This window comes from Geotrypetes seraphini, chromosome 2 (assembly GCF_902459505.1).
Source record: "Geotrypetes seraphini chromosome 2, aGeoSer1.1, whole genome shotgun sequence".
Classification (NCBI taxonomy): domain Eukaryota; kingdom Metazoa; phylum Chordata; class Amphibia; order Gymnophiona; family Dermophiidae; genus Geotrypetes; species Geotrypetes seraphini.
The window spans coordinates 485,177,407-485,200,790 of NC_047085.1; the positions used below are offsets into that span (position 1 = coordinate 485,177,407).

Consider the following 23,384-nt stretch of genomic DNA (forward strand, 5'->3'; position numbering starts at 1 on the left):
ATATTTGTCCATTCTACAATGCACTTCATCGTAGGACCTATATGCCGGGGTAGATGACCTCCGTTCACCCTGTATTCTAATCTGCTTGACTTTTCCTAGTAACTATGCATGAGAGAGATTTGCTTGCACATTGCTTCTGTTCTCTCATGCATATTCACTAGGAATATGCATGCATATTCCTAGTGAATATGCATGCATATCTCATGCATATTCACTAGGAATCTCCAGAGGGTTAGTTCATAGATGCTGCTTTCTAAATTCTGCCCCCAGATGAGTTTGTCCCTCAGGTTCTTTTCCTGTGTGACCTGGGATAGTGCTGTCTTCCAGCACTGACATCTTGGTCAATGCTTTGTTTATGTCGTGAATTATTTAAATAGCTTTTAGTTATTCTAGTGGCTGATTTTGTTTATCACTATCATCATCCTCATTTATTTTGTATTAAAGGTTGTTTTATAGTTATTTTAGTTTGTACTGTGCATTCATGATTTAAACATTCACATTTTCTCCATTTCCCCCCTTCTCTCCTTAGTTTAAGGTGATTTTGCCTCATTTATTATTTTGGTTTTCTTTCATTCTAACCAACTATGTAACTGTGCTTAAAGTTTTTTTTTAATCGTTTATGAAAAGTTGTAGTTCAGCAAGACAAAAACCCAACAATTATCCAGGTACCACAGCTGTAAGCTTTCCAAGACTTCCCTGGCGCCCTGCTAATCCTGTTCTGGAGGGACTACCCCTAAGGATGAGAGAGTAATCTGGGCTTTGGCCTCTCCTCTAACACATTTGTCCATTGGGATCTGTGTTGAGACTTATCAACTCATTTTACATAATCTAATGCACATAATGGTTTACAAATTGTAACGATGGTTGTTGAAGGCAATGCACTTGAATTCTTTCCAGAAGTGCCTGTGAAGTTCGCACAAAAACTAGAACCGAAGAGCGCCGAGATAGGCGGGACTTTGTCATTGACCTGCGAGCTGAGTAAGACCAAGGGTGATGTCCTGTGGCGCAGGAACGGAGTAGAGATCAGACCTGGAAAACGAGTCCAAATCCAGGCCGACGGAATCCAGCGCACGCTGACCATTTCCAATGTGAGGGCAGAGGATGAAGGAGAGTACTCGTGCGAGTCCAGGGATGATAAGACCATCGCTCAGATCACCACGAAAGGTACCTAGGCTGACCATTGTGTACAAGGAAGCAAATCAGGTATTGCCTGGCATTACTAAATATGTCAGGGTCCTGAGCAGCGTGGAAATTTTAGTCCTGCTTTTTAATGGCCTTTTCCTAAACATCCAGGGCTCTTGTTTTTATCAGTACACCGGTGAATATTTAAAGTGATTTAACAAGGGAGTGGAGGAGTGGCCTAGTGGTTAGAGTTGCTGCCTCGGCACCCTGATGTTGTGGATTTGATCCCAGTGCTGCTCCGTGTGACCCTGGGCAAATTGCCTAATCCTGCATTACCCCGGGTTTCATAGTTAGATCGTGAGCCTGCTGGGACAGATAGGGAAAATACTTACCCCCTCTTTTATATAGGTGAGCTAACTGATTAGTGCGCGCTAATTCGATTAACACATGCTAAATGCTAACGCGTCCATAGACTAACATGCATGCCTTAGCGTTTAGCGCACGCTAGTCGGTGAGTGCACCTTAGTAAAAGAGGCCTTTTAGAACATAAGGACATAAGAATTGCCGCATATGAACATATGAAAAAGTTATTTGCGGTTTTTCTGTATTTGCAGTTCTGTTAATTCCCTATCACAGCGAATACGGAGGGAGAAGTGTATCCATCTATTTAAGGGATATTAGTCCTATTTATTCCTGCCATAGACCTGGCATAAATGAACGCAGTTAAGCTTAGGTACACGCTAGTATTCTGTAACAGAATCTAGGCACCCAGATGAAACTGTAGAATAGGTGCTTATTTATTTATTTATTAAAAAATTTATATATCGCATACAGCTATGCAGTTTCCAAGTCACATACATAAAATCTTGTTTCCCTATGATTTCCACGTATAACGTATACTTATCTGAACAACATTGGGAACCTACTGTATATCTAGTGGCCCTTTTGTAGAATTATTACCATTACCTTCTATGCTGTAAGAACTGCATCATACTCAATCCATACTGATATTTTTTTGGGTGCTCCTTACTTGACTTCATTTGCCCTTCAGTTCCCAGAGTGGTAAAGTTTACTGGCGAACTCAATAATGTGGTCGCCGAGGAAGGCACGGAGGCCAAGTTTAAGTGCACTGCCTCCCAGGAAGATGCAGTGGTCACGTGGTACAGAAACGGGGCCAAAATTAAACCTAGTGAAAAATATCTGATCTCCAAGAAGGACACCAGCCACATCCTGACCATCACTGGTCTAACCACGGAGGATGCGGCTGAAATCTCGGCAGAGTTTGAAGGCGCAAAAACGAAATCCACCCTCAAGATCAAAGGTGAGAGGGGTTGGGAAAAAGCAAGATTTAGAAGGATTTAATTGAATTTTAGAATTGAAAGCCAAGGTTGATTTCCATACTGATGCAACCTATGGTAGTGGAATCTTTATACTACCATGATATGTAGATATATGTGAGCAAAAATTTCAGGTTTGATAGAATGTTTGGATGGTCCCCAGATGTTCTGGGATTATTTGTCAGATATTGGTAGATTTGGGGAAATCATGAAAAATGAAATTTAGAATTCCAGTGTGTTTGACATAAGGTTTAGAATAAATTTAACATCTGGAAAAGACCCAAGTGAATATTTCAAATGTGTTTTGGAATTTTATTTTTTTTTAATTGAAAAAGTGAAATGAGGCAATTGGATGAGCCCCGTCAATTTTTTCCAGGTTCACCAAATTGTTTGCTAAAGCTAATCTAGGGATGTTATCACCTTTTTTGGAGATCCCATTCTCCTGTCTTGAATTAATCCATCTGCCGAGATAAAGCTGGTGGCAGGCAGTGTTTTTTTAGCGCCGGGACATGAGTAGGCACTGGCACTAAATATTGGGCTAATTGTATCCGTGCTAACTGCCATTGCTTACATGGGTCCCAGACAATATTCAGCTGGGGCCCACATGAGACAGTTATGTAGGCCCCAGCTGAATTTTGACTGGCATCCACATAACTTTATAAATCCTCTTTTCGCCTTCTGAGCACAGTGTTATAGAATACCAGGGATGTGTGCCCAGATTGGGGGCCTGGAGTTAAGAACATAAGAAGTGCCTCTGCTGGGTCAGACCAGAGGTCCATCGTGCCCAGCCGGCCCAACAGGTCCAGGATCTGTGTATTATATCTGGTTTCAGCAGGCATAAGTCCTGGTGCCCAAATTTGGGCACCAAAATTGGCCCTCAGTTTTATTCTATACTAAGTGCTCATCTTTGATAGTCAGCACTATATAGTCAGCCAGCAATGGCTCTCACATAGCCTGCTATCCAGCGATATTCAGCAGGAGTTAGCTGGCTATCTCCTGCTGAATATTTATTTAAAAGATACCTGAGCGGTTAACAATATGCAAACATAATTATCATATAACATACAAAACATACAAATAAACAAAACAATCTCATCTAAAATGTGGATAATTAGTATCCCAGCCTACTCAGTTAAAAGCATCCATAACCAAAGTTGTTTTCAAAACCTTCTTAAAATTTCAAGATATTTGGGAGCCATTAACAAAGTATTGTAATGATTAGAAAAATCTTGTTCTTTAGCACTCTCCAGACCAGTAGAGGTTAACTTTACGAATGGGTATATATCTAATCATGACCAGCAGGTGGAGACTGAAAACAAAACTTTGGGACAGTATATCCTAGCCCCTCCTCTCTATTTCCCTCAGTCTTCTTTCAGTCTCCAGCAGGTGTGAGTGATCTGTGCCCATCTCCCTTGGTAGGGCTGTTGGATTTTGTTTAGGGGTTTATTGTCCCTGTTTTTGGCCGGACGGAGCTTGGTCGGGCCCTGTTTGGGGGTTCGTCCGACCTCGGGGGTGTCAAACCCGGCGGGTCACGAGCGGGGTCCCTCCCCCCACTTCCTCCACCTCCCCACATTTTTTTAGAGGAGCCTCAGCAGTAAGCCTTGCCCCCTAAGTCAAGCAAGGCATATTGCTTCGAGAGCCTGTGGAGTCTGTTCTGTAAAAAAAAAAAAAAAATCCTGAGGTAGTGCTGGTCTGAAGGGTTATTTCCCTTTAAGAAAACTGTATTTTACTGTATTTTTTCATGTAACCGGCACTTTTTTTTAGCTAGGTCGCGTATGGAGCAATTGTGCCCTTCTCCGGGGGAGTAGGACACATTTGAGTCCAGCCGCGAGGCACTCGCGGCCGGCCTGAACTCGGCGGTTTGGGTCGGTGAGGTGGTGGAGCTCCGTCGGCAGCGGCTGCAGGCGCCCAGAGCTCCCCGCCGATGGTGCCTCGCGAGTCGGCAGGGAACGGTGGGGAAGCCCGGTCTTCTCCGTCCGCCCACGGAGGGATTCCCCAAACCGCCGACGGTCGGGTTTTAGAGGATTCCCTCTCAGCTGATTTTTTGACAGCTGATGCCGGCTTGCCTGCTTTAGCGGCTGAGACTATTCAGGTTTCTCAGCCGCTTCAGGCTATGGAGGGAGCTTTTTTGGCGGTAAAACCGCCATCTTCTTTGTCTGGCCCCTCCATTTTGTCTTCCACCTCAGGTGACCTTCCCCCTGTTTTGACTATGCAGGGGCAAGGTTCTGCTGGGTCCCCCTGCTGTGGCAGGGAGTCCCTTGGGACCCTCGGGGGGTTTCTTCTCCTGAATTTTTCTTTTCTTTATGCAGAGCCTATTTTCAGGCGGCTGGGGGTCCCGGTTGCGCCCAGGGGGTTTCGGGGGGGTGGGTTTTCCTCCGCGCTCCCTGCGGCTTTGCCTCTCTCGTCTGGCGTGACGTCCCCTCCGCCGCCTCCCTTGTCCAAGCGTCCGCGGGTGTCGTGGGACGAGAATTTTGTGGTCGGAGGAACGGGTCGGTCTGGAGGAGGACCTGAACCCTTCTGAGGAGTTCCAGGACTCTCTGGAGGGGACGGAAGCTGGCGGCGGGTTGTCGGATTTCCCGTTCTCCAGTGACGAGGCGTCCGTGGTGCGCCTTTTTCAGAAAGATGAGCTGCCTGACCTTATTCAGCAGGTTTCTTCGGTTTTGCGTTTTGAGGACGCGCCGCCGGAGACTCCGCGTGTGGGGGACCCCCTGTTACGGGGGATCCGTTCCGTTTCCCGCTCTTTTCCTATGCATCAGGATATTCGGGATATTATTCTGGAGCAGTGGAAAACGCCGGAGACGCCGTTTCGGCTGGCGCGCAGCATGGCTCGCCTGTATCCCATTCCTGAAGGGGATCGGGCTACGTTAGCTTCGCCAGTCGTGGATGCGGTGGTCTCGGCAATTTCCAAGCGGCATACCGTGCCTGTTGAGGGCGGTTCTGCCTTGCGGGACTCTGAGGAGCGCAAATTGGAGAGCATCCTTAAGCAAAATTTTCAGGTCTCTGCCTTTGGGGTCCAGGCGGCTATTTGTGGGGGACTGGGTCTTGGATCGAGAGTCTGACGACTGGTCTCTGGTGGATCAGGAGGTAGCGAAGATTGAGATGGCGGCCTCATTCCTCTCAGATGCTCTATAGGACTTGGTGCGGATCTCGGCTAAGTCTATGGCTTTTGGCGTGGCCGCAAGGCGTGTGTTGTGGCTGCGCGCTTGGGCGGCGGATGCTGCGTCCAAAGCTAAGCTTACTAAATTTCCCTTTCGGGGGTCGTTTTTGTTTGGAGAGGACTTGGATAAGTTGATTCAGACTCTGTCGGACTCGAAAGTTCCCCGTCTGCCGGAGGACCGTGCCCGCCCGGCGTCTCGGGGGGGGTGCGGCCCGGGGGCGTTTGCGGGATTTTCGCAAGTATCGCCCTGGGCGTGGGGCTGCTTCTTTCCAGTCTCCGGGATTTTCCCGGGGTCGGTTCTTCCAGCGCATGCAGCCCTTTCGGGGGGCCCGTCGGGGGGCAGGGAATCCCTCCGCCGGTTCCCCCGCTTCCCGTCCTGCACAATGACGCCTTGCCGGCGCCCCCTTTGGTTCCGGTGGGGGCTCGGCTGCGCGAATTTTTCCCCAAATGGGCCGAGATCACGTCCGATCAGTGGGTCCTGGAGGTGGTGCGGGACGGTTATGCCCTGGAGTTCGCCCGCTCTCTGCCGGATTTTTTTTTTCCTCGCTTCTCCATGTCAGACTCCGGGGAAGACGCAGGCTTTTCGCCAGACCCTTCAGCGCTTGCTAGATCTCAGGGCAGTTGTTCCGGTGCCCTCTCCAGAGTGGGGCACGGGCAGGTACTCCATTTACTTTGTGGTGCCCAAGAAGGAGGGGACTTTTCGGCCCATCCTCGATTTGAAAGGGGTCAACAGGGCTCTCAAGATTCCCTCTTTCCGTATGGAAACTCTGCGGTCGGTCATTCTGGCGGTTCAGCCAGGGGAGTTTCTCACTTCTCTCGATCTGACGGAGGCCTACTTGCATGTTCCCATTCGGGCCTCTCATCAGCGTTTCCTGCGCTTTGCGATCTTGGGTCGGCACTATCAATTCTGTGCGCTTCCCTTTGGGCTGGCCACGGCTCCTCGGACGTTCACCAAGGTGATGGTGGTCGTCGCGGCAGCCTTGCGGTCGGAGGGCATCCTGGTACACCCCTACCTGGACGACTGGTTAATTCGGGCAAAGTCGTTGCAGGAAAGCTCCCGGGTTACTGCTCGGGTGGTGGAGTTTCTCCGGTCGCTGGGCTGGGTGGTCAACCTTTCCAAGAGTCGGTTGGTCCCGGCTCAGCGTCTGTAGTAACTAGGGGTGCTGTTCGACACCTCCTTGGGGAAGGTCTTCCTCCCAGAGGGCCGGGTGAGCAAATTGCAATCTCAGATTCGCCTGCTTTTGGCGTCCCGGTGTCCTTGGGCGCGAGATTTCCTCCAGGTCTTGAGGTCGATGGCGGCGTCCCTGGACGTGGTGAGGTGGGCGCGGGCCCACATGCATCCTCTCCAGTATGCTCTGCTCCGGAGGTGGTCTCCCCAGAGGCACGGGATGGATGTTCCGGTTCCCCTGCGAGGCTTGGCGCGCTGCAGTCTGCGTTGGTGGCTCCAGACCCCTCACCTGGTTCAGGGGGTGGGTCTGGATCTCCCGCAGTGGACGGTGCTCCTGACGGATGCGAGTCTCCTGGGTTGGGGGGCTCAGTGTTTGGGTCACTCAGCTCAGGGCACCTGGTCCGTGGAGGAGGCCGCCTGGTCGATCAACGTGTTGGAGACCAGAGCGGTCCGTCTGGCGCTGTTGGCTTTCCACTCCCTGTTGCTGGGCAAGTCGGTCAGAGTGCTGTCGGACTATGCCACGGCGGTGGCTTATGTCAATCGTCAGGGGGGCACCAAGAGCACTCAGGTGGCGCAGGAGGCGGCTCTGCTCATGGTTTGGGCGGAGTCCCATCTGCTGGACCTCTCGGCCTCTCATATAGCCGGAGTAGAAAATGTTCAGGCAGACTTCCTCAGTCGTCACTTCCTAGATCCAGGAGAGTGGTGTCTCGGCGCCGAGGCGTTTCAGTTGATAGTGCAGGCTTGGGGGCAGCCCCTGATGGACCTGATGGCCACGGGTGGCAACGCCAAAGTGCCCCGCTTCTTCAGTCGTCGCAGGGACGGTCTGGCCGAGGGTCTGGATGCTCTGGTCCAGCAGTGGCCAACGGAGGGGCTGTTGTATGTGTTCCCTCCTTGGCCGCTGGTGGGCAGAGTGCTTCTTCGCATTGTTCACCATCCGGGTTTGGTGGTGCTGGTGGCGCCGGATTGGCCTCGCCGTCCGTGGTATGCGGATCTGGTGAGGCACCTGGTAGCGGATCCTCTTCCTCTGCCTCTCTCGGACGACCTTCTGATGCAGGGTCCCATTCCCATGTTCGACCCGTCTCCCTTCTGTCTTACGGCGTGGCTCTTGAAAGGGGTCGCCTTAGCAAGAAGGGATATTCAGACAAGGTGATCTCTACTCTGTTGGGGTCCCGGAGGCTTTCTACCTCTCGGGCTTATGTGCTGGTTTGGCGTCTCTTTGAGGAATGGTGTCGGGCGCGGGGAGTGACCTCTTTTCGCGCTTCTCTGCCTCACATTCTAGAGTTCTTGCAGGATGGCCTGGATAGAGGCCTGGCTTGGTCTTCTCTCCGGGTTCATCTTGCGGCCCTGTCGGCCTTTCGAGGGTTGGTGTCAGGTCAGCGTTTTATCGGCTCTTCCTGATGTGATTCGGTTTTTGCGGGCGGCCAAGTTGCTTAGGCCTCCCCTACGGCCCTCGGTTCCCTCTTGGGATCTTAATCTGGTTCTCTCTGTTTTGGTGCGTCCGCCTTTCGAGCCCTTGGACGTCTGTTCTTTGAAGGACCTTACTTTGAAGGCGGTCTTTTTGGTGGCCATTACTTCTGCTAGGCGTGTTTCTGAGCTGCAGGCTTTCTCTTGTAGGGCTCCCTTCTTGGAGTTTTCTAGGGAGCGGGTCGTCTTGCGGCCTGTTCCTTCCTTTCTGCCGAAGGTTGTTTCTCCTTTTCATGTCAATCAATCGGTGGTTCTCCCGGTCTTGGGTGGTCGGGAGGGCTCTTCTGAGCAACGGCAGCTGCGCAAGTTGGATGTCGGTCGGGTCCTTCGCTCTTATGTGCAGCGGACCCAGGAATTCCGGAAGTCCGATCATCTCTTTGTCCTCCTGGCGGGTCCTCGTTGGGGAGCTGGCGCTTCTAAGGCTATTATTGCGCGCTGGATCAAGGAGACGATTGCTTCCGCTTATCTTCTGAAACAGCAGCCTATTCCGGAGTTTCTCAAGGCTCATTTCACTCGGGGTCAGGCGGCTTCTTGGGCTGAGTCGTCGCTCGTGCCTCCAGTGGATATGTGTAAGGCTGCGGTTTGGTCCTCCTTACATTCCTTTGTTCGTCATTATCGGGTTGATGTGCAGGCGCGTCGGGACGCGGTGTTCGGTGAGCGTGTACTGGTATCGGCCCTTCGGGGGTCCCGCCCGTGAGAGGGACTGCTTTGGTACGTCCCATTCGTAAAGTTAACCTCTACTGGTCTGGAGAGTGCTAAAGAAGGAGAAATTAGGTTCTTACCTGCTAATTTACTTTCTTTTAGCTTCTCCAGACCAGTAGAGGTCCCCACCCTGTCTGTTGTTGTTGTTGTTGGGGCTGTTGCGCGGGCAGTTTTTGGTTTTTGCTGCGGGTTCTAGTATTTTTCTAGGGCCGGGGAGAATTGAAGAACAGCGGCTGTGGCTCGGCTGGCTTAGCTGGCGAGCTGTGGGGACATTCTTCCTTCGGGAATTTCTCCTCTGCATTTTCCAACAGCATTTTGGGTATGTTATTTGTTACTCCTTTCGGAGTATTGTTTTTTCTCTCTGTTTTTTTCCAGTTCTTGGTTCTGCTTGGCTATTCGGCAGACTGAGGGAAATAGAGAGGAGGGGCTAGGATATACTGTCCCAAAGTTTTGTTTTCAGTCTCCACCTGCTGGTCATGATTAGATATATACCCATTCGTAAAGTTAACCTCTACTGGTCTGGAGAAGCTAAAAGAAAGTAAATTAGCAGCTAAGAACCTAATTTCTCCTTTTCCCTTAAATTTACAAGTTCAATTATGGGGTGGGAGGAAGGGTATTTTTATTGTTACATGTTGTATAAGTATTGATTATATGATAGATAATGGTAGGGAGGGGGGGGAGATAAGAGAATATAATATGTATCATTGTTGATTATTAAGTGATATATTTATGGTTATTTGTATGGATATGTTATCACACTTATTATAAGTTTAAAAATGAATAAAGATTTTAAAAAACAAAAAACAAAACCTTCTTAAATTTCTGGATATCAGAAAGTAACCTCAGTGGTCCTGTTAAATTATTCCATAATTGTACACTCGCAACCAAAATTACACATGCTCTCATGTTTGCATAACGTACATGAGACAATTCATCTGTTGAATATCTGGGTTGGCAGCTTGGCCGGTGACTGGCTATGACATGTAACATACATAGCCAGTGACCGCCAATATTCAGCAGCTTGCCGGCTGAGTTTGGCGGCCAGATAGAGCCGCCTAAAAGAGTGGTTTATCTTTGGCTGTTATGACTTAGCTGGCTGGTTTCTGAATATCTGCCTAGCTGGCTATGTTTTGGCCGGCCAAAAATAGACTGGAAATTCAGTGCCAATCGCTGGATACATTGCCAGCATTGAATTTCTGGAATTGCTGCGGACCGAGAGAGCTCATCAGTGATCTCCCATGTTCTGAATATTAGGGGGGGGGTGCTTTTTGTTTTTGGGTCTTACACCATGGAATAGTCTTTTTTGTGACCTGCACCTTGAACATATTTTGGCATTCTGTAAAAAGTTGAAGACCTTTTTATGTATACAGTACAGAGCCCCAGAGCAGAGTCAGCCACCCCCCCCACACACACAAATCTTCCCCCCCCCCCCAAAGAAGAGGCTCTTCAACTTTAGATGAAATAAGGGGATTTTCAATAAATTCCTTTATTTCATCTATGGTTGAAGATCTCTGTCTGTGCCTTGTCCTCCTTATGTAGACAGGCCTTTTCCAATTTGGGTGTGATCATCTAATCTTATGAATTTAATTAGTTGAGGATGGCTTAAAAATAATTTTTTACCTTTATGTAATTTTATATTGTGGTTTGTGGTGTGTTAATAGCTTTGATTGTTTGTTAGTTTGCAATCCACTTCAAAAATTTGTGAGCTGTAGATAATAAATTGGACTTTTGATTCTAGATATTTATTTCTAAGGTCAAAAAAACATGGATATATTGGTGAATTTGTATTATAAAAAAAAATGGGGAGGGAGGTGTTAAGGTGGATTCCAGTCAGTGGTCCTAAACACAGTTTTCCAGTGACAGGCCCCTTCTCCCAACCACAAGAGCATCAGCCTCTCCTTCTCCCAGCAACAGTATCGGTCACCTCCTCTCCATACATCAGTCACAGCCCTCTCTCTCCCAACTCCCAGCATTAGTAAAGCCCCTTCCCCTCCCACCCCCAGCCTCAGCAGCGGTTCCCCCATTTCCTACCCCTGTGTCAGTGACTGTCTCTGCTAGAGCAGCAGATACGTGTGCTCTCACTCCTGCCACTTTCTGTTGCTTTGGCTCTGCAGCGGACCATGTGGGAGGCTTTGAAACCTGAGAGAAGGAAGTACCTGCTCTCGCGTTTCAATGATTTCATGGTGCTGGCGGCAGAGTGGACGAAACAGCAGAGAGTGGTGGGAGTAAGCACACAAGGTCCCACCACAGCACTGAGATTCATAGTCATCCGCGTGCGTGACATCAGCGCGCCGACATTGGAGTGCAGACAATTCGACGCAAGACACCAGCGTGACGCAGGAAAACTTACTTTTAAAGAGCTCCGACGCAGGGTATGAGTGGGGAACCCCCCAGCTTACTTCATATTCTTCGCGCAACTGTTGTGGGTTGGTGTGGTGGGGTGCAACCCCCCCCCACATTATAGAGAAAACTGAACTTTTTCCAATTTTTTAGGAAAAAGTTCAGTTTTATCTATAATGTGGGGGGATTGCACCCCCCGCACCCCCCTTAATGACAGCATGAAGAGTATGAAGTAAAGTGGGGGGGTTCCACCCCACACCACCAGTCGGAGCTCTTTAAAAGTAAGTTTTTCCGTGGTGCGCTGGTGGCTTGCGCCGAATTATCTGTGCTCCAATGTCGGCGCACTGATGTCTCGCGCGCTTTTGTCCTGTCACCCAGCAGGTTCATAAAAAAGTAAGTTTTTCCGCAGCACGCTGGTGTCTTGCGCCAGATTGTCTGCGCTCCAATGTCAGCGCACTGATGTCTCGCACGCTTTTGTCCCGTTACCCAGCAGTGATGGCAGTTGCCAGGTACTTAATCAGAATGTGATGAATAGATGATTTAAAAATTTTTTTTTGTGTTGTCAGTTATAACTGAAAATTCCAAATTCTCCTTCAGTGGTGTTTTATTGAGGTTTTGGATTATAACCCAAAATCAGAAGTTCTAATTATAATTTTTAAATTAAACAAACAAATGCATTTAATTATCTATTTATTTATTGGGGATTTATTAATGCCTTTATGAAGAGATTCCCTTAAGGCGTTGTTCAGCATATACAGTTTAACAATGAATTCTCAGTTCATTTTCTGCAGTTTCCCTTTGTGTACCAAAATGACTCTTAATTCTCTTTTTTTTAACAAAAAATATTTACCAGAAGCCCCAGTGCTGTTTAAGAAGAAGTTGGAAGCTCAGACAGTTGAAGAGAAGGGCACAGCAGTCCTAGAGGTAGAGCTAACGAAGATATCCACGGAATTAAAATGGATAAAGAACAGCGTGGTGCTGCAGCCTAGTGAAAAGATGGAGATTCTGGCCGATGGCACAAAACACAACCTGGTGATAAAGAACGTTGTCTTTGCAGACCAGGGCTACTACTGCTGTGAGACACTCGATGACAAGACCCAGGCTAAACTTAATGTAGAAAGTAAGTTCTTGATGGAAACGCTGTTTACTTGAATGATTGATCCGAAATACTTAGGTCAGGGGTCTCCAAAGTCCCTCCTTGAGGGCCGAATCCAGTCAGGTTTTCAGGATTTCCCCAATGAATATGCATTGAAAGCAGTGCATGCACATAGATCTCATGCATATTCATTGGGGAAATCCTGAAAACCCGACTGGATTCAGCTCTCAAGGAGGGACTTTGGAGACCCCTGACTTAGGTGGTGGTTCAGTTTCTGAATTACCATATGGCTTCAGAAAAAGGAGGACGGATTGAGACATCCGGGTTTTTACTTCCGTTGAAAGCAATGGAAGTAAAACCTGGATGTCTCAATCCGTCCTCCTTTTTCTGGAGCCATATGGTAACCCTAGTAATGCTGTTTCAACAGTGTGAGCCTGTGACTCAGAAGGCATAGATGAGAATAGAAGCCAAAGACACTTGCCAGATATATTTTGCTGTGGAGAGAGAGCGAGACAAGAGTCTTGGGATACTCAGTGGCCGGCTGAAAGGAAAGATGGTCATGCACTATTGTTATTTCTCAACCAGACAAAAAAAGATCTTTTACTATTATTCAATTAGAAATACAAACAGAGATATAGTAGTAAAAGACAACTATGATCAAAAGATCCCTGTATAAGCTTATTCAAAAAATAGTGGAGAAAAAAAGAGACCTTAGATAACCAATTCTCTCCTCGTCTCAGTACATCCCAGTCCTGTAATGGAGCATAGTACAGTCATTGGTCTCTCAACCTCCCCCTCCCCCCACACACTTTATTACTACTACTATTTATTATTTCTATAGTGCTGAAAGGCACTGTACATTTTAACATACAATAAACAGTCCCTGCTCAGAAGAGCTTACAATCTAATTTAGACAGGACATTTCAGGGTTGGGGAGATAATGGTAGAGGAAATGATACAGTGGGTCTAGGTATCTGACAGCAGTAAGTGGGAGTTAAGAGTTGAAAGCAGTTCCCAAAAAGTAGATTTTTAGATTGGATTTGAACACTGCCAGGGATGGAGCACAACGTATTCATTCAGGCAGCCACTATAACCACCATCTTCAATATATGTCTCCAAATTATTCAAAAATTATTCAAACCAGCAGATATACAGCCAGTTGTCCAGGAAGGTGAATCATTGGTGTATATGAAACTCACACAAAATCCTATCGCACTGGTCCCCTTTCCAAAAACAATCAAACTCAAAAAGAAAAAGAAAGAAGAGAACTTCAGCCAGGCCCGACAGTGGCCGTATTTCGCTCCAGGCTATTTCAAGGGCTGTGGCCTCTTTTTCACAAATGTACAGCGACTAACACTTTCATCCACGTAAGACACAGGTGAATCTTAAATTGACCGGTGAGTCTGTCTGGCATCGGGCTCTGCTCCCCCATGCTGGATTTTCTTTCTTTCTCACCACGTGGGGGACACAGATCATACAAGTTTGTCTGGCATTGGACTTCACACCCCTATGCCAGACAGATTTGTACACTAGACATTGACATGAAATAAGTTGGTGTGCCCAAGCAATTTTGTACTGGTATTCTGTACTTGCTTAGGTGTGCCCAGAAACCCCAAAGAATAATTAGTAAGAAAAAGTTAACTGCAGAAAATCAAGAGAACAACAGATTAAGTGCATTAATGATATATAAATAGGAAAGTATCAATAATATGATCCAAGATATGCAACATTCGGAGAATTATTTACACATCATACTAGCATGAGAGACTTCTCTGCATCTGTCTTTGCTGTACCGGTTCTTTGTAAGGACAGTATGTGAGGGAAGCTTGCACTGCTGCTGTCATGCCGTAGCTATGGTAGAATATGCACAAAAGGTTGTCCAACTTATAACCATGCTTGATATGCCCAAACCATGTGAGCCCAAATGAGGAAATTAAGCACTTGGGGCCAATTAAGCAGCCTGTTGGTGAATGGAAGAAAAAGCTCAGATTGTTTAAAGAAAAACTGGACAGAGAGAGAGAAGATGAAGAAGAAAATTTAAGGAGAGTGTTTAGAGCTACAAAGTAGCGGGAAGCAACAGCAAAAAGGTGTGTTCACACCATGAAATGGAGGTAGGAACCTTAATGCTATTAATTATGGAATTGCCAAAGGTTTTGGCAGGGTTGGAAGAATACTTTGGCCTAGATTCACTAAACCTCCAAACCGTGTGCGATCCATTTCCGTTTGCATGCCGGCCGACCAATTCAGTAAAGGCCTACATGCAAATGGGGACGATTGTTAATACGCCCCCCTACCCATGGCCAGAGCGATCCCCGCTCATGCGCACACCCTGACAGTAGGAGAAACAGCCTCCTGTCACTGCTGTCAGGGCTCAGCCCAGCCCAGATCATTCTTGCCTGTTCCCGGACTCTCCTGCTCTCGCCGCCGTTCCCTGCAGTGCAAGCTCGTGGTTTTAAAGCGGGCCTGCACTGCGAGGAATGGCGGCAGAGAGCAGGAGAGTCTGGGAGCAAGCAAGAGAGATCTTCCCGACATCCCCACCAGGCCCCGATCTCTCCTGCCTGCCCTGCTCTGCCCAGATCTCTCCCTCGCCCCCCTCCTGGCACGGCCCTCAGGCACCAAAAAGTTGGGAGCAGGAAAGGTGCTCAGTCCCTCCTGCTCCTAGTCCTCCCACCTCCCCGGCCCACCCCTGGTTGGCCCAGGCAGTCGGGCCCGGCCCACCCATCCCGGTACCTTTAAAATAGTTGGGAGCAGGAGGAGTGCCCGGTCTCTCCTACTCCTTTGAGGCTCCCATCTTCGGGAGCAGGAGGAAAGTCCTCTTGCTCCTGCTACTTTGGCCGCCCGCCGCCCAATAACGGCCTTAGGCCCCACCCCGGCACATCATCTGATGCACGGGGAGAGGCCTAAGGCCCTGATTGGCTGAGGCGCCTTGGGCTCCTCCCTTTGGAGGGGCCTGGGGGCACCTCAGCCAATCAGGGACTTCCTTAGGGAGGAGTCTAGGGAAATCCCTGATTGGACAGATATTTTGCGTGTGTAACACATGCAAAATATTTGTGCCATGGAAAAAAATGAATAAAAAAGACAGCAAGCCTGTCAAAAAACCTGCAGTCCTGTCGGTAACTCAGTTACTGACAGGTCTACAGCAGTCGAGTTTGTCAGTAGTAAAACCCGACTCAAAATAGCAAGCAATTGTTAGTGAATCAATCGTTTGGCTATTTTGCAAGGGGTTTTGCTAATTTGCATGGAAGGATCGGGATCGGATCATTACTGCCTTTAGTGAATAGTGCAGGAGAGAAATTTGGTCGCAAAGGGCTTGCATACCGATTGGTACACGATCGGTTTGCTTAGTGAATCTAGCCCTTTGTTTGTTATGGGATTTGGACAAAAAACTACAGAAAATCATTCATCTGATGTGTACGAGACTGGACAGGTTCCTGAGGTAAAACCTGGGCACGCACCTCCTCCTTCCTCCCCCTCCCCCCCCCGGGACACTCTTGTAAGATATAATGAAAAGTCTTTATTCATTCATAGACCTGAGCTCAGGAAAGACAACATAAATTCTTAACTCCTAAGAGTTCAGTCTAATTCAACAGTCCTTATTGGTATACAAATTCCTGAGCCTGTTGCCTCGTAGGCTCAGGGAAAGTAAACTTTTATTCTTAAGTGACCAGCAGGCTGGAAACCAGGACTCTGGGATTTTAGCCCAGAGTGCTCCTGTGGCCACCAACTGCCACACTCTAACCTCAGGGTTTATTAGTCTTTAGTAAGTCAATTAAATCTGACCCCAGCCAGCACTTATAATAGATCTCACAGTCTTTAAATAAGATAGTTGGCTTACCTCAGCCAAACAGACACCAACCACCACCTTGATGCTCTCATACACTGGATCCTTCTCAGCCCACAGCTAGAGGAAGCTTCTCTTCCTTTAGACCTCTTGCCTTAGGATCATTCTTGGGGAAGTCTCTCTTTCGAGGACCTCTCTGAATGACTATTCTCTGGGGCCCATACGAGTATACTTTTGCCCCTATGACTCAGCACAGTTGCTCCAGGGGATCCTGTAGTGTTGATATTATGAGATGACAAACTCGCATGGATGGGTGTAATAAACATGGTTGTGTTTGAGTTGTGCGTATTTCACTTAACATGTATTTAATTCTAATCCATACATTTTTGGTTGTTCTTTTGTGGGACATTGTATATGGGGGAAGCTTGCACTGCTGTTGCCTGTAATAGATATGTGAAAGGAGAAGATTATAGCAGATTATATGGGCGTACGGTAATTCAGTCTTTGATCAGTTAACAAAATAACTCCATAAATAATGGGATATATATCATTTAAAAATTTTTGCCTATATATCTAAATGGACTGGGTGGTAAAATGTACTCTTTGAAAACCACTGGACAAATCTGCTCTCTGGCATGTCTTCTGTGTCATTGAATCTAGCTATTGCAGGCCCTTCCACATTGTGGCTGTGAGGTCTTGAAATAAATGCCAGGGTTCATGTTTTGTTCTTAATGTTTGACTGCTTTATTTCTTTGACACCTGTTGTTTGCACAGGGAACATGAAAAATAGATGCTGTTTACTGTTATGGAAAAAAAATAATTTCTACCAAAAGACATAAACAGTGTATTTTGTTTAATATTGTGGGTATTTATATTTTTTAGAGTTAGCGAATAACTGTTTGAATTTTATCTGCACGTGTGTGTTTTAGTGCGTCAGATCAAGATTGTGAAGGATCTGCACGACGTGGAAGCCGTTGAGAGAGACACTGCCACGTTCCAGGTGGAGTTGTCTCATGGGAATGTGGAAGGGTCCTGGACAAAGGACGGGCTGAAGCTGTGGTCGGATGATCACTGCCGAATCACTGTCTTGGGGAAGATACATGCCATGACCCTCTCAGCCCTGAAGCTAGAAGACTCGGGGCTTGTCTCTTTCAAGGCAGAAGGGCTCCATACATCTGGGAAACTTATCATGAAAGGTACCGTTTGTTGAGCCAGGAGAACCGGTATACGGAGATGTGTACTTTCAGTAGAAACCAGCCTGGTGCTACCAGCATTAATACTTTGGCCTTGACATACCACAAACCTCACTTTTTCTCTGGTTTTATTACTTCCCTACCACTAAATGTCTGCTGTGTTTATCATAAGCAATTGAGTTCTGATACAGGGTTTTATCACTACCACTTCTACTTGGAGGCTGGTCAGAGTATATATCACCCTTTCAGTGAAATAACACTTCCTTTTGTTACTATGGTATCTGCTTTTCTCCAGCTTCATATCATGACCTCTTGTTCCGGAACTTTCTTTCACTGAAATTGTTGCCTCTTGCAAATTGCTTATGCTTTTGAAGTATTTGTCTCTATCATATCCTACCTGTTCTCTATTGCATACACAGTTTAAGTCTTTTTAAACAGTGCCTTTTTCTATTGTCAATTTTGTTTGGGCAGAGTCTCCTGTGAAAATTATTCAAACCTTGAAAGACCTCAGAGTTCCCGAGAAGGAAAAAGTGACATTTGAGTGTGAACTCTCAAGAGATAATGTGGAAGTGAAGTGGTTTAAGGTACATGGATTGTGATGGTGCTTTATGTGGTATATGGCATAGCCAGAAAGAAACATGGTGTCTTTTTCCCTTTCTTGCTGATCAGCCAAAATCCTGCTTACCGGTTTTTTGGGTGATCAGGGCTAGTTCACCTAGGGCTAGATTCACCAAGCCCACCTATCAAGTCCCGACTATTTAGCGACCCCGACCCGACTCACTAACATTACCCCAGATCCGATCCGCACCCGATCTGATCTGCACATGCAAATGAGGGGGAAAGGCATGCAAATATAGGCAGGCAGCGATTCACAAAAAAAAAAAATGAGGGACACCGACTGGGCTGGCCGATCAAAAAATAAGCGATTGCTGAGGACCAATCGCTCAGGCCCTTTCCGACTGCCCTGCTCACTGCTTCGACTGTCCTTTGCTGCTCTCTGCCATCTTGAAATCCTGCCTCTCTGCCTCTCCCCAGAGCCTGTCTCCCTTGTCGGATGCTTCTAAAATTTAATGTCCTTTTCTGAAGTGTTCTTCTGCCCCGATCGCCGCCCTGCTTCTGCCCCGACTCTCCTGCTCTCTGCCCCGATTGCCGCCCTGCTTCTGCCCCGACTTGCCTTGCCTTCCCCACAGTGCGAACCTGTGGTTTTAACCCACGGGTTTAAAGCAGGTTAAAACCACAGGCTCACGAAAAAAGTAAAAAACAATTTGCGAAAAAGTTTAAAAAACAAAAGTAAAATGTTTTCTGTCCAGCAGCTCTGCTGGGCACGGAGGGCCAGCACATGCACCGGCGGGATTGCTGGAGAGCGATCTGCGAGGTCGGTTGGGGGCGTGATTCCGATCACCTTCATTTGCATGAGGGCATTTCGTGAATCACCCCCCTGTCCACCGATCGGATTGGATCAGTGGCATTACTGAATCCAGCCATTAGAACATTTGTTAGCAAAGCTCGGGGTTTAGTTTTCTAGTGGCTAAGCCAATGGCCCGATCAAATGGACAAATTGTGCACTTACCTCAGCCTCTTGTGCTCATATGTTTAACCTAAGTCTTATCATTCCAATCTAAAGATGTGTGCATGTTGTCACAAGCCCGAGTCCAATGCCGGCCTTGTGCCAGAGAAGAATGAAAGAAAACATCCCCTGAAACTGGTCCGGGCTAATCACTGTGTCCCTGATAGGCAGGAACAAGACCAGAAAGCACAGGCTGTGTTCAGACCTAATGCAGAACACAGCCTGGTGAAATCTGGTAAGGCCCCTTTAAATCCTCCATTTTGTGGAAAGCTGGCTAAGCAGGGGAAAAGGCAAACACAGCTGAAGGAAGTTCAGCCCTGGAGTAGGGCTGGGCGTGGTACAGCAGCTTGGCAGCATTTAGAGAGCTGGCTGACCAAGAGAAAGGGGAAGACTGGAGAAGCTCTCATGTGGAAGGAGCTTCCAATTCCTCCGGAGCCACAAGATGTGGAAATGTTGGACTCTGAACCAGCTGAAACAACCTTGGTAAATCCAGAATGTGAAGATATGGATTACAGTGTTTCACCAGAGGTGGGATTGCATGAAGCAATGGAGATCAGTTAGTTTGGAGTTGGTTTTTTTTGTAATTAAGATGTGAATATTTCCAATTCTGCTGGGCATGAGGTTTTTGGTAAGCATGCTAGCTAAAGGGATGTATGCTAGTGAAAATGTGTTTGCTTTAATGGGAAGTTTTTTTTTTCTTTTGCCAAGATGGCTGCTATGAAAAGAACCTCAATATATTTTCTTTTCATAAGAGGTAAACATCCTGATAGCTGGAACAGGATTTACCCAGCACCTTAGTGAATTGTTTGCAATTTATTTTGCCCTTGATAGCAAGGAGCCGCCTTGATAAATCCGCCTGCCTTATGCCTCTGTTTTTGAAAGGGCAGCGCTGCACAGTACAGTATAACATAATTGTTTGTCAATTTTCAAACAAGACTTTGAGAGAGTCAAGAACTGCCAGAGACTTTGTGATACCTGGGACATTGATAATTGAACTTGGAGAAAGTTATCCAGACCAGGCTGGTTACCTACATATTATTTTATTTTCATGTTTTAAACCAAGACCTTTTGGAATTCATGTTCTTTTCATATTTTTTGCTTGGACCTGTTCAGTGGAACAATAAATTTGATTTCTTTATTTTCAATACTTACTTGTGTGAGGCCATCCTGTTTTTTTCACATAAGATAAGTTTGTGCACAACAGGGACTTCCTCCATCTTGGGGAAGCACGCTGGGGAGAATATTGTAAGCGTGGGCCGGTTACCGCGAGCTCTGAGGACCGGCCACGCTACAATGTTCATAAAAGTGCACCTTTATAAAAAAATTTAAAAAGTGCAAATAAATGTCTGAGGTAAGAGCACAATGTCACCCAAGGAGGAGGAAATATTTCAAAAATTCTTCAAGTGCGTGTTTTGCATGAGAAACAAATTGTGTAAAATGTTAAGGTTTGCACTAACCACTCCTTCCCCTCCCCCCCACACGATTTCCTTAAATCCCTCTATATATGAAAGCTACAGGAAAACAATGTACAAATTTAACAAACAGAAATCAACTTTTTGTATATTAATTTTAGGTTAACACATCTTCAATTAATTTGCTTGCTATTTTTAGATGTGTTATCAAATCGAATGTACACTATAAAATGGACATCCCCTGCCTAAAAGGGTCTGTCTTTCAGCTGGTCTGGCCAGCATAATAAAGTTAAGCTTTGGTGCTTAACTTTATTCCTATTTTCAGCAGTGCTGCCTCTTTAATTAGCGTTGCTGAATATACCATATATACTTGAATATAAACCAAGATTTGGGGGCTAAAAATGGGGATTTTGGTTCATATTTGGGTCAGCCATGACCTGCCCCCTTTCCTAACCTGTTGCATGCCTCTGCTGGGGCTGCCATGAGACCTGGTGGTCCAGTGGTGGGCTGGGAGAGCAGGGATCCCTCCCGCCTCCTGTCCCAGCCGATTCTAAGAATTTTTACCTCCCCCGTGTAGCTTTAGAATCCCTGGTGGTCCAGCAGTGAACCATGGCAGAAGTGACCTTCCTTAGGGGTATAAAGATGGATGACATAGCGGTCTGGGCGATCAGACGGCTGGACATACAGTTGGATAATTTTTGAAAAAAAAAAATATGCTGGACGTATTTTTCGCAAATGGACCTTTTCCCATGTCCGACTTTGGGCGACTTGCGACTTAGACCCAAAACAGACTTAGACGTTTCTTTTGATTATACCCCTCGATCTGTTTTATGTGGTGCCGTCTAAAACATGGCTAGTTAAGTGGATATTCAGAACTTAACTGGCCATAGGTTGCTGCATAAAGATAGGACTGTGTTTTAGGCAATCCCATTTATGCTGTTATCCCAGCCGATTAAATGCTGGATATCAGCACATAACTGGCCAAGTGCTCCTCCATAATAGCCTGTTTTCACTTCAGTAGTAGTAGCCAGTTAAGGGCTGCTGAAAATTAGTGGATATCCCCCAAATAAGCAATTTAACCTGTCAGTAGCCATTTCTAGCCGGTTAAATAATTTTGAATATTGCCACTAAACATGCCTATGCCTTTGTCTTTTGACATCATAGTTTATAATGCTTTTATTCTTTTTCACTCAGAATGGATTGCCACTGCGGCCCAGCAAAACAATTGGCATTATTTCACAAGGAAGAAAGAGATGCCTCATTATTCATAAATGTGAATATGACGATCAGGGGACCTATATGTGTGATGCCACTGCCGACCAGAGCTCAGCTAACCTTACTGTCCAAGGTAGGTCTAAATCAGTGAGTGAGGTTCCATTTTGCTGTTTGAGGGAGAGAATTGTTTCACTTGGTAGACAAATTCTGGGCTTCTACAAGTAGGAATGTGCAAACAGTTCTCTGTTAAATGCAAACCAGACACATTTCAGCCTGGTTCTCATTTCATTGCAAATATGTCTGCTTTCAACTTGGAAAAATGTGATCATGTGACTAAATTCTATTGGAAGCTACAATGGCTCCCAGTTGAGGCAAGAATATTATTCAAGTTAGGTTGTACCTGGTACAAGACATTGTTTGGCCTTATACCTGATTATATTATTGATCACATCTTTCTCAGCATTTTAGATTATTTACATTTCCTACTGTAAAAGGTTGCATATACAAAAGATTTTTCCATAGAATTTTATTTTTTTCAAGCCGAATCATAGGATAAACTCTTTTCTGTCCTGATAACAAACTCCAACTCGTATCTTTCCTTTAGAAAAATGCTAAAGACCTACTTCTGAATGTGATTATAATGCACTGTGCTTGTACAGTCTCAATATTGCTGTTAACTGCTTTGAACTGAGAGGTTACTGCAGTAAATAAGTGAATTTGTTATGTTATGTTTTCCCCAAGATCAGCTGGGAAAATCTCTAATTTTTCTAGGTCAGGTGTTGGCTCGCATGGTTCTCAAGGGCCACAACCCAGTCAGGTTTACAAAATTTCTACAATGAATATGCTTGAGATCTATTTGCATATGATGGAGGCAGCACATGCAAATCAATCTCATACATATTCATTGTAGAAATCTTGAAAATCTGACTGAGATGTAGTCCTTGAAAACCGTGGTTGCCCACCTCCTATTTTAGCTGGAGCTCCAAAAATTCTGAACTGGATTCAAAAAGGTCGAAGAAGAGCTTGACACAATCCGTTTCAGATTTTCTAAAGAGCTGGAGTAAATTTATGAACATTCTTTTGATTTTTCCACAAATACCACTTTTTTCCTTAAAGAGGTTTATCAAATCAGATCTATAGGGGCGTACACATGAGCAGAGCATAGGTGGGACAAAAGCATGCCTCTCACTTATGCGTGTAATTTCCAGAATACAATGGCACTTTGGTTTGCAAGCATAATTCGTTCCAGAAGCATGCTCGTAATCCAAAGCGCTCGTATATCAAAGCAAATTTCTCCATAGGAAATAATGGAAACTCGGACGATTCGTTCCACATCCCAAAAACTGGCTGGTGTGAGGGAGAAGTCGTGCGCGTAAGATGTGCATATAGGCTGTGCACTGGTTGTGCGACTGCATTAGCTTTCATCCTTCTCTCCATCTCCCAAACAGATTTTCTTTAGCACTCTCCAGACCAGTAGAGGTTAACTTTACGAATGGGTATATATCTAATCATGACCAGCAGGTGGAGACTGAAAACAAAACTTTGGGACAGTATATACTATCCTCCCTTCTCTATTTCCCTCAGTCTTCTTTCAGTCTCCAGCAGGTGTTGAGTGATCTGTACCCATCTCTCTTGGTAGGGCTGTTGGAATTTGTTTAGGGGTTTATTGTCCCTGTTTTTGGCCGGACGGAGCTTGGTCGGGCCCTGTTTGGGGGTTCGTCCGACCTCGGGGGTGTCAAACCCGGCGGGTCACGAGCGGGGTCCCTCCCCCCACTTCCTCCACCTCCCCACATTTTTTTAGAGGAGCCTCAGCAGTAAGCCTTGCCCCCT

General features: G+C 46.5%; 1 protein-coding gene across 16 annotated transcripts in view; it reads left to right on the forward strand.

Annotated features, from left to right (window-relative positions):
• Window positions 1-23,384, forward strand: part of OBSCN (obscurin, cytoskeletal calmodulin and titin-interacting RhoGEF) — a 762,040-nt gene that overhangs the window by 203,368 nt on the left and 535,288 nt on the right. For 15 of the 16 annotated variants that reach the window (XM_033931804.1, XM_033931806.1, XM_033931805.1 and 12 more), the window contains 6 exons: window positions 898-1,164; window positions 2,174-2,443; window positions 12,144-12,410; window positions 17,097-17,363; window positions 17,832-17,944; window positions 21,534-21,687. In XM_033931804.1, coding sequence (XP_033787695.1) covers window positions 898-1,164; window positions 2,174-2,443; window positions 12,144-12,410; window positions 17,097-17,363; window positions 17,832-17,944; window positions 21,534-21,687 — 1,338 coding nt within the window. The remainder of the gene's footprint in view (window positions 1-897; window positions 1,165-2,173; window positions 2,444-12,143; window positions 12,411-17,096; window positions 17,364-17,831; window positions 17,945-21,533; window positions 21,688-23,384) is intronic. The other variant, XM_033931811.1, reaches the window with a different exon arrangement.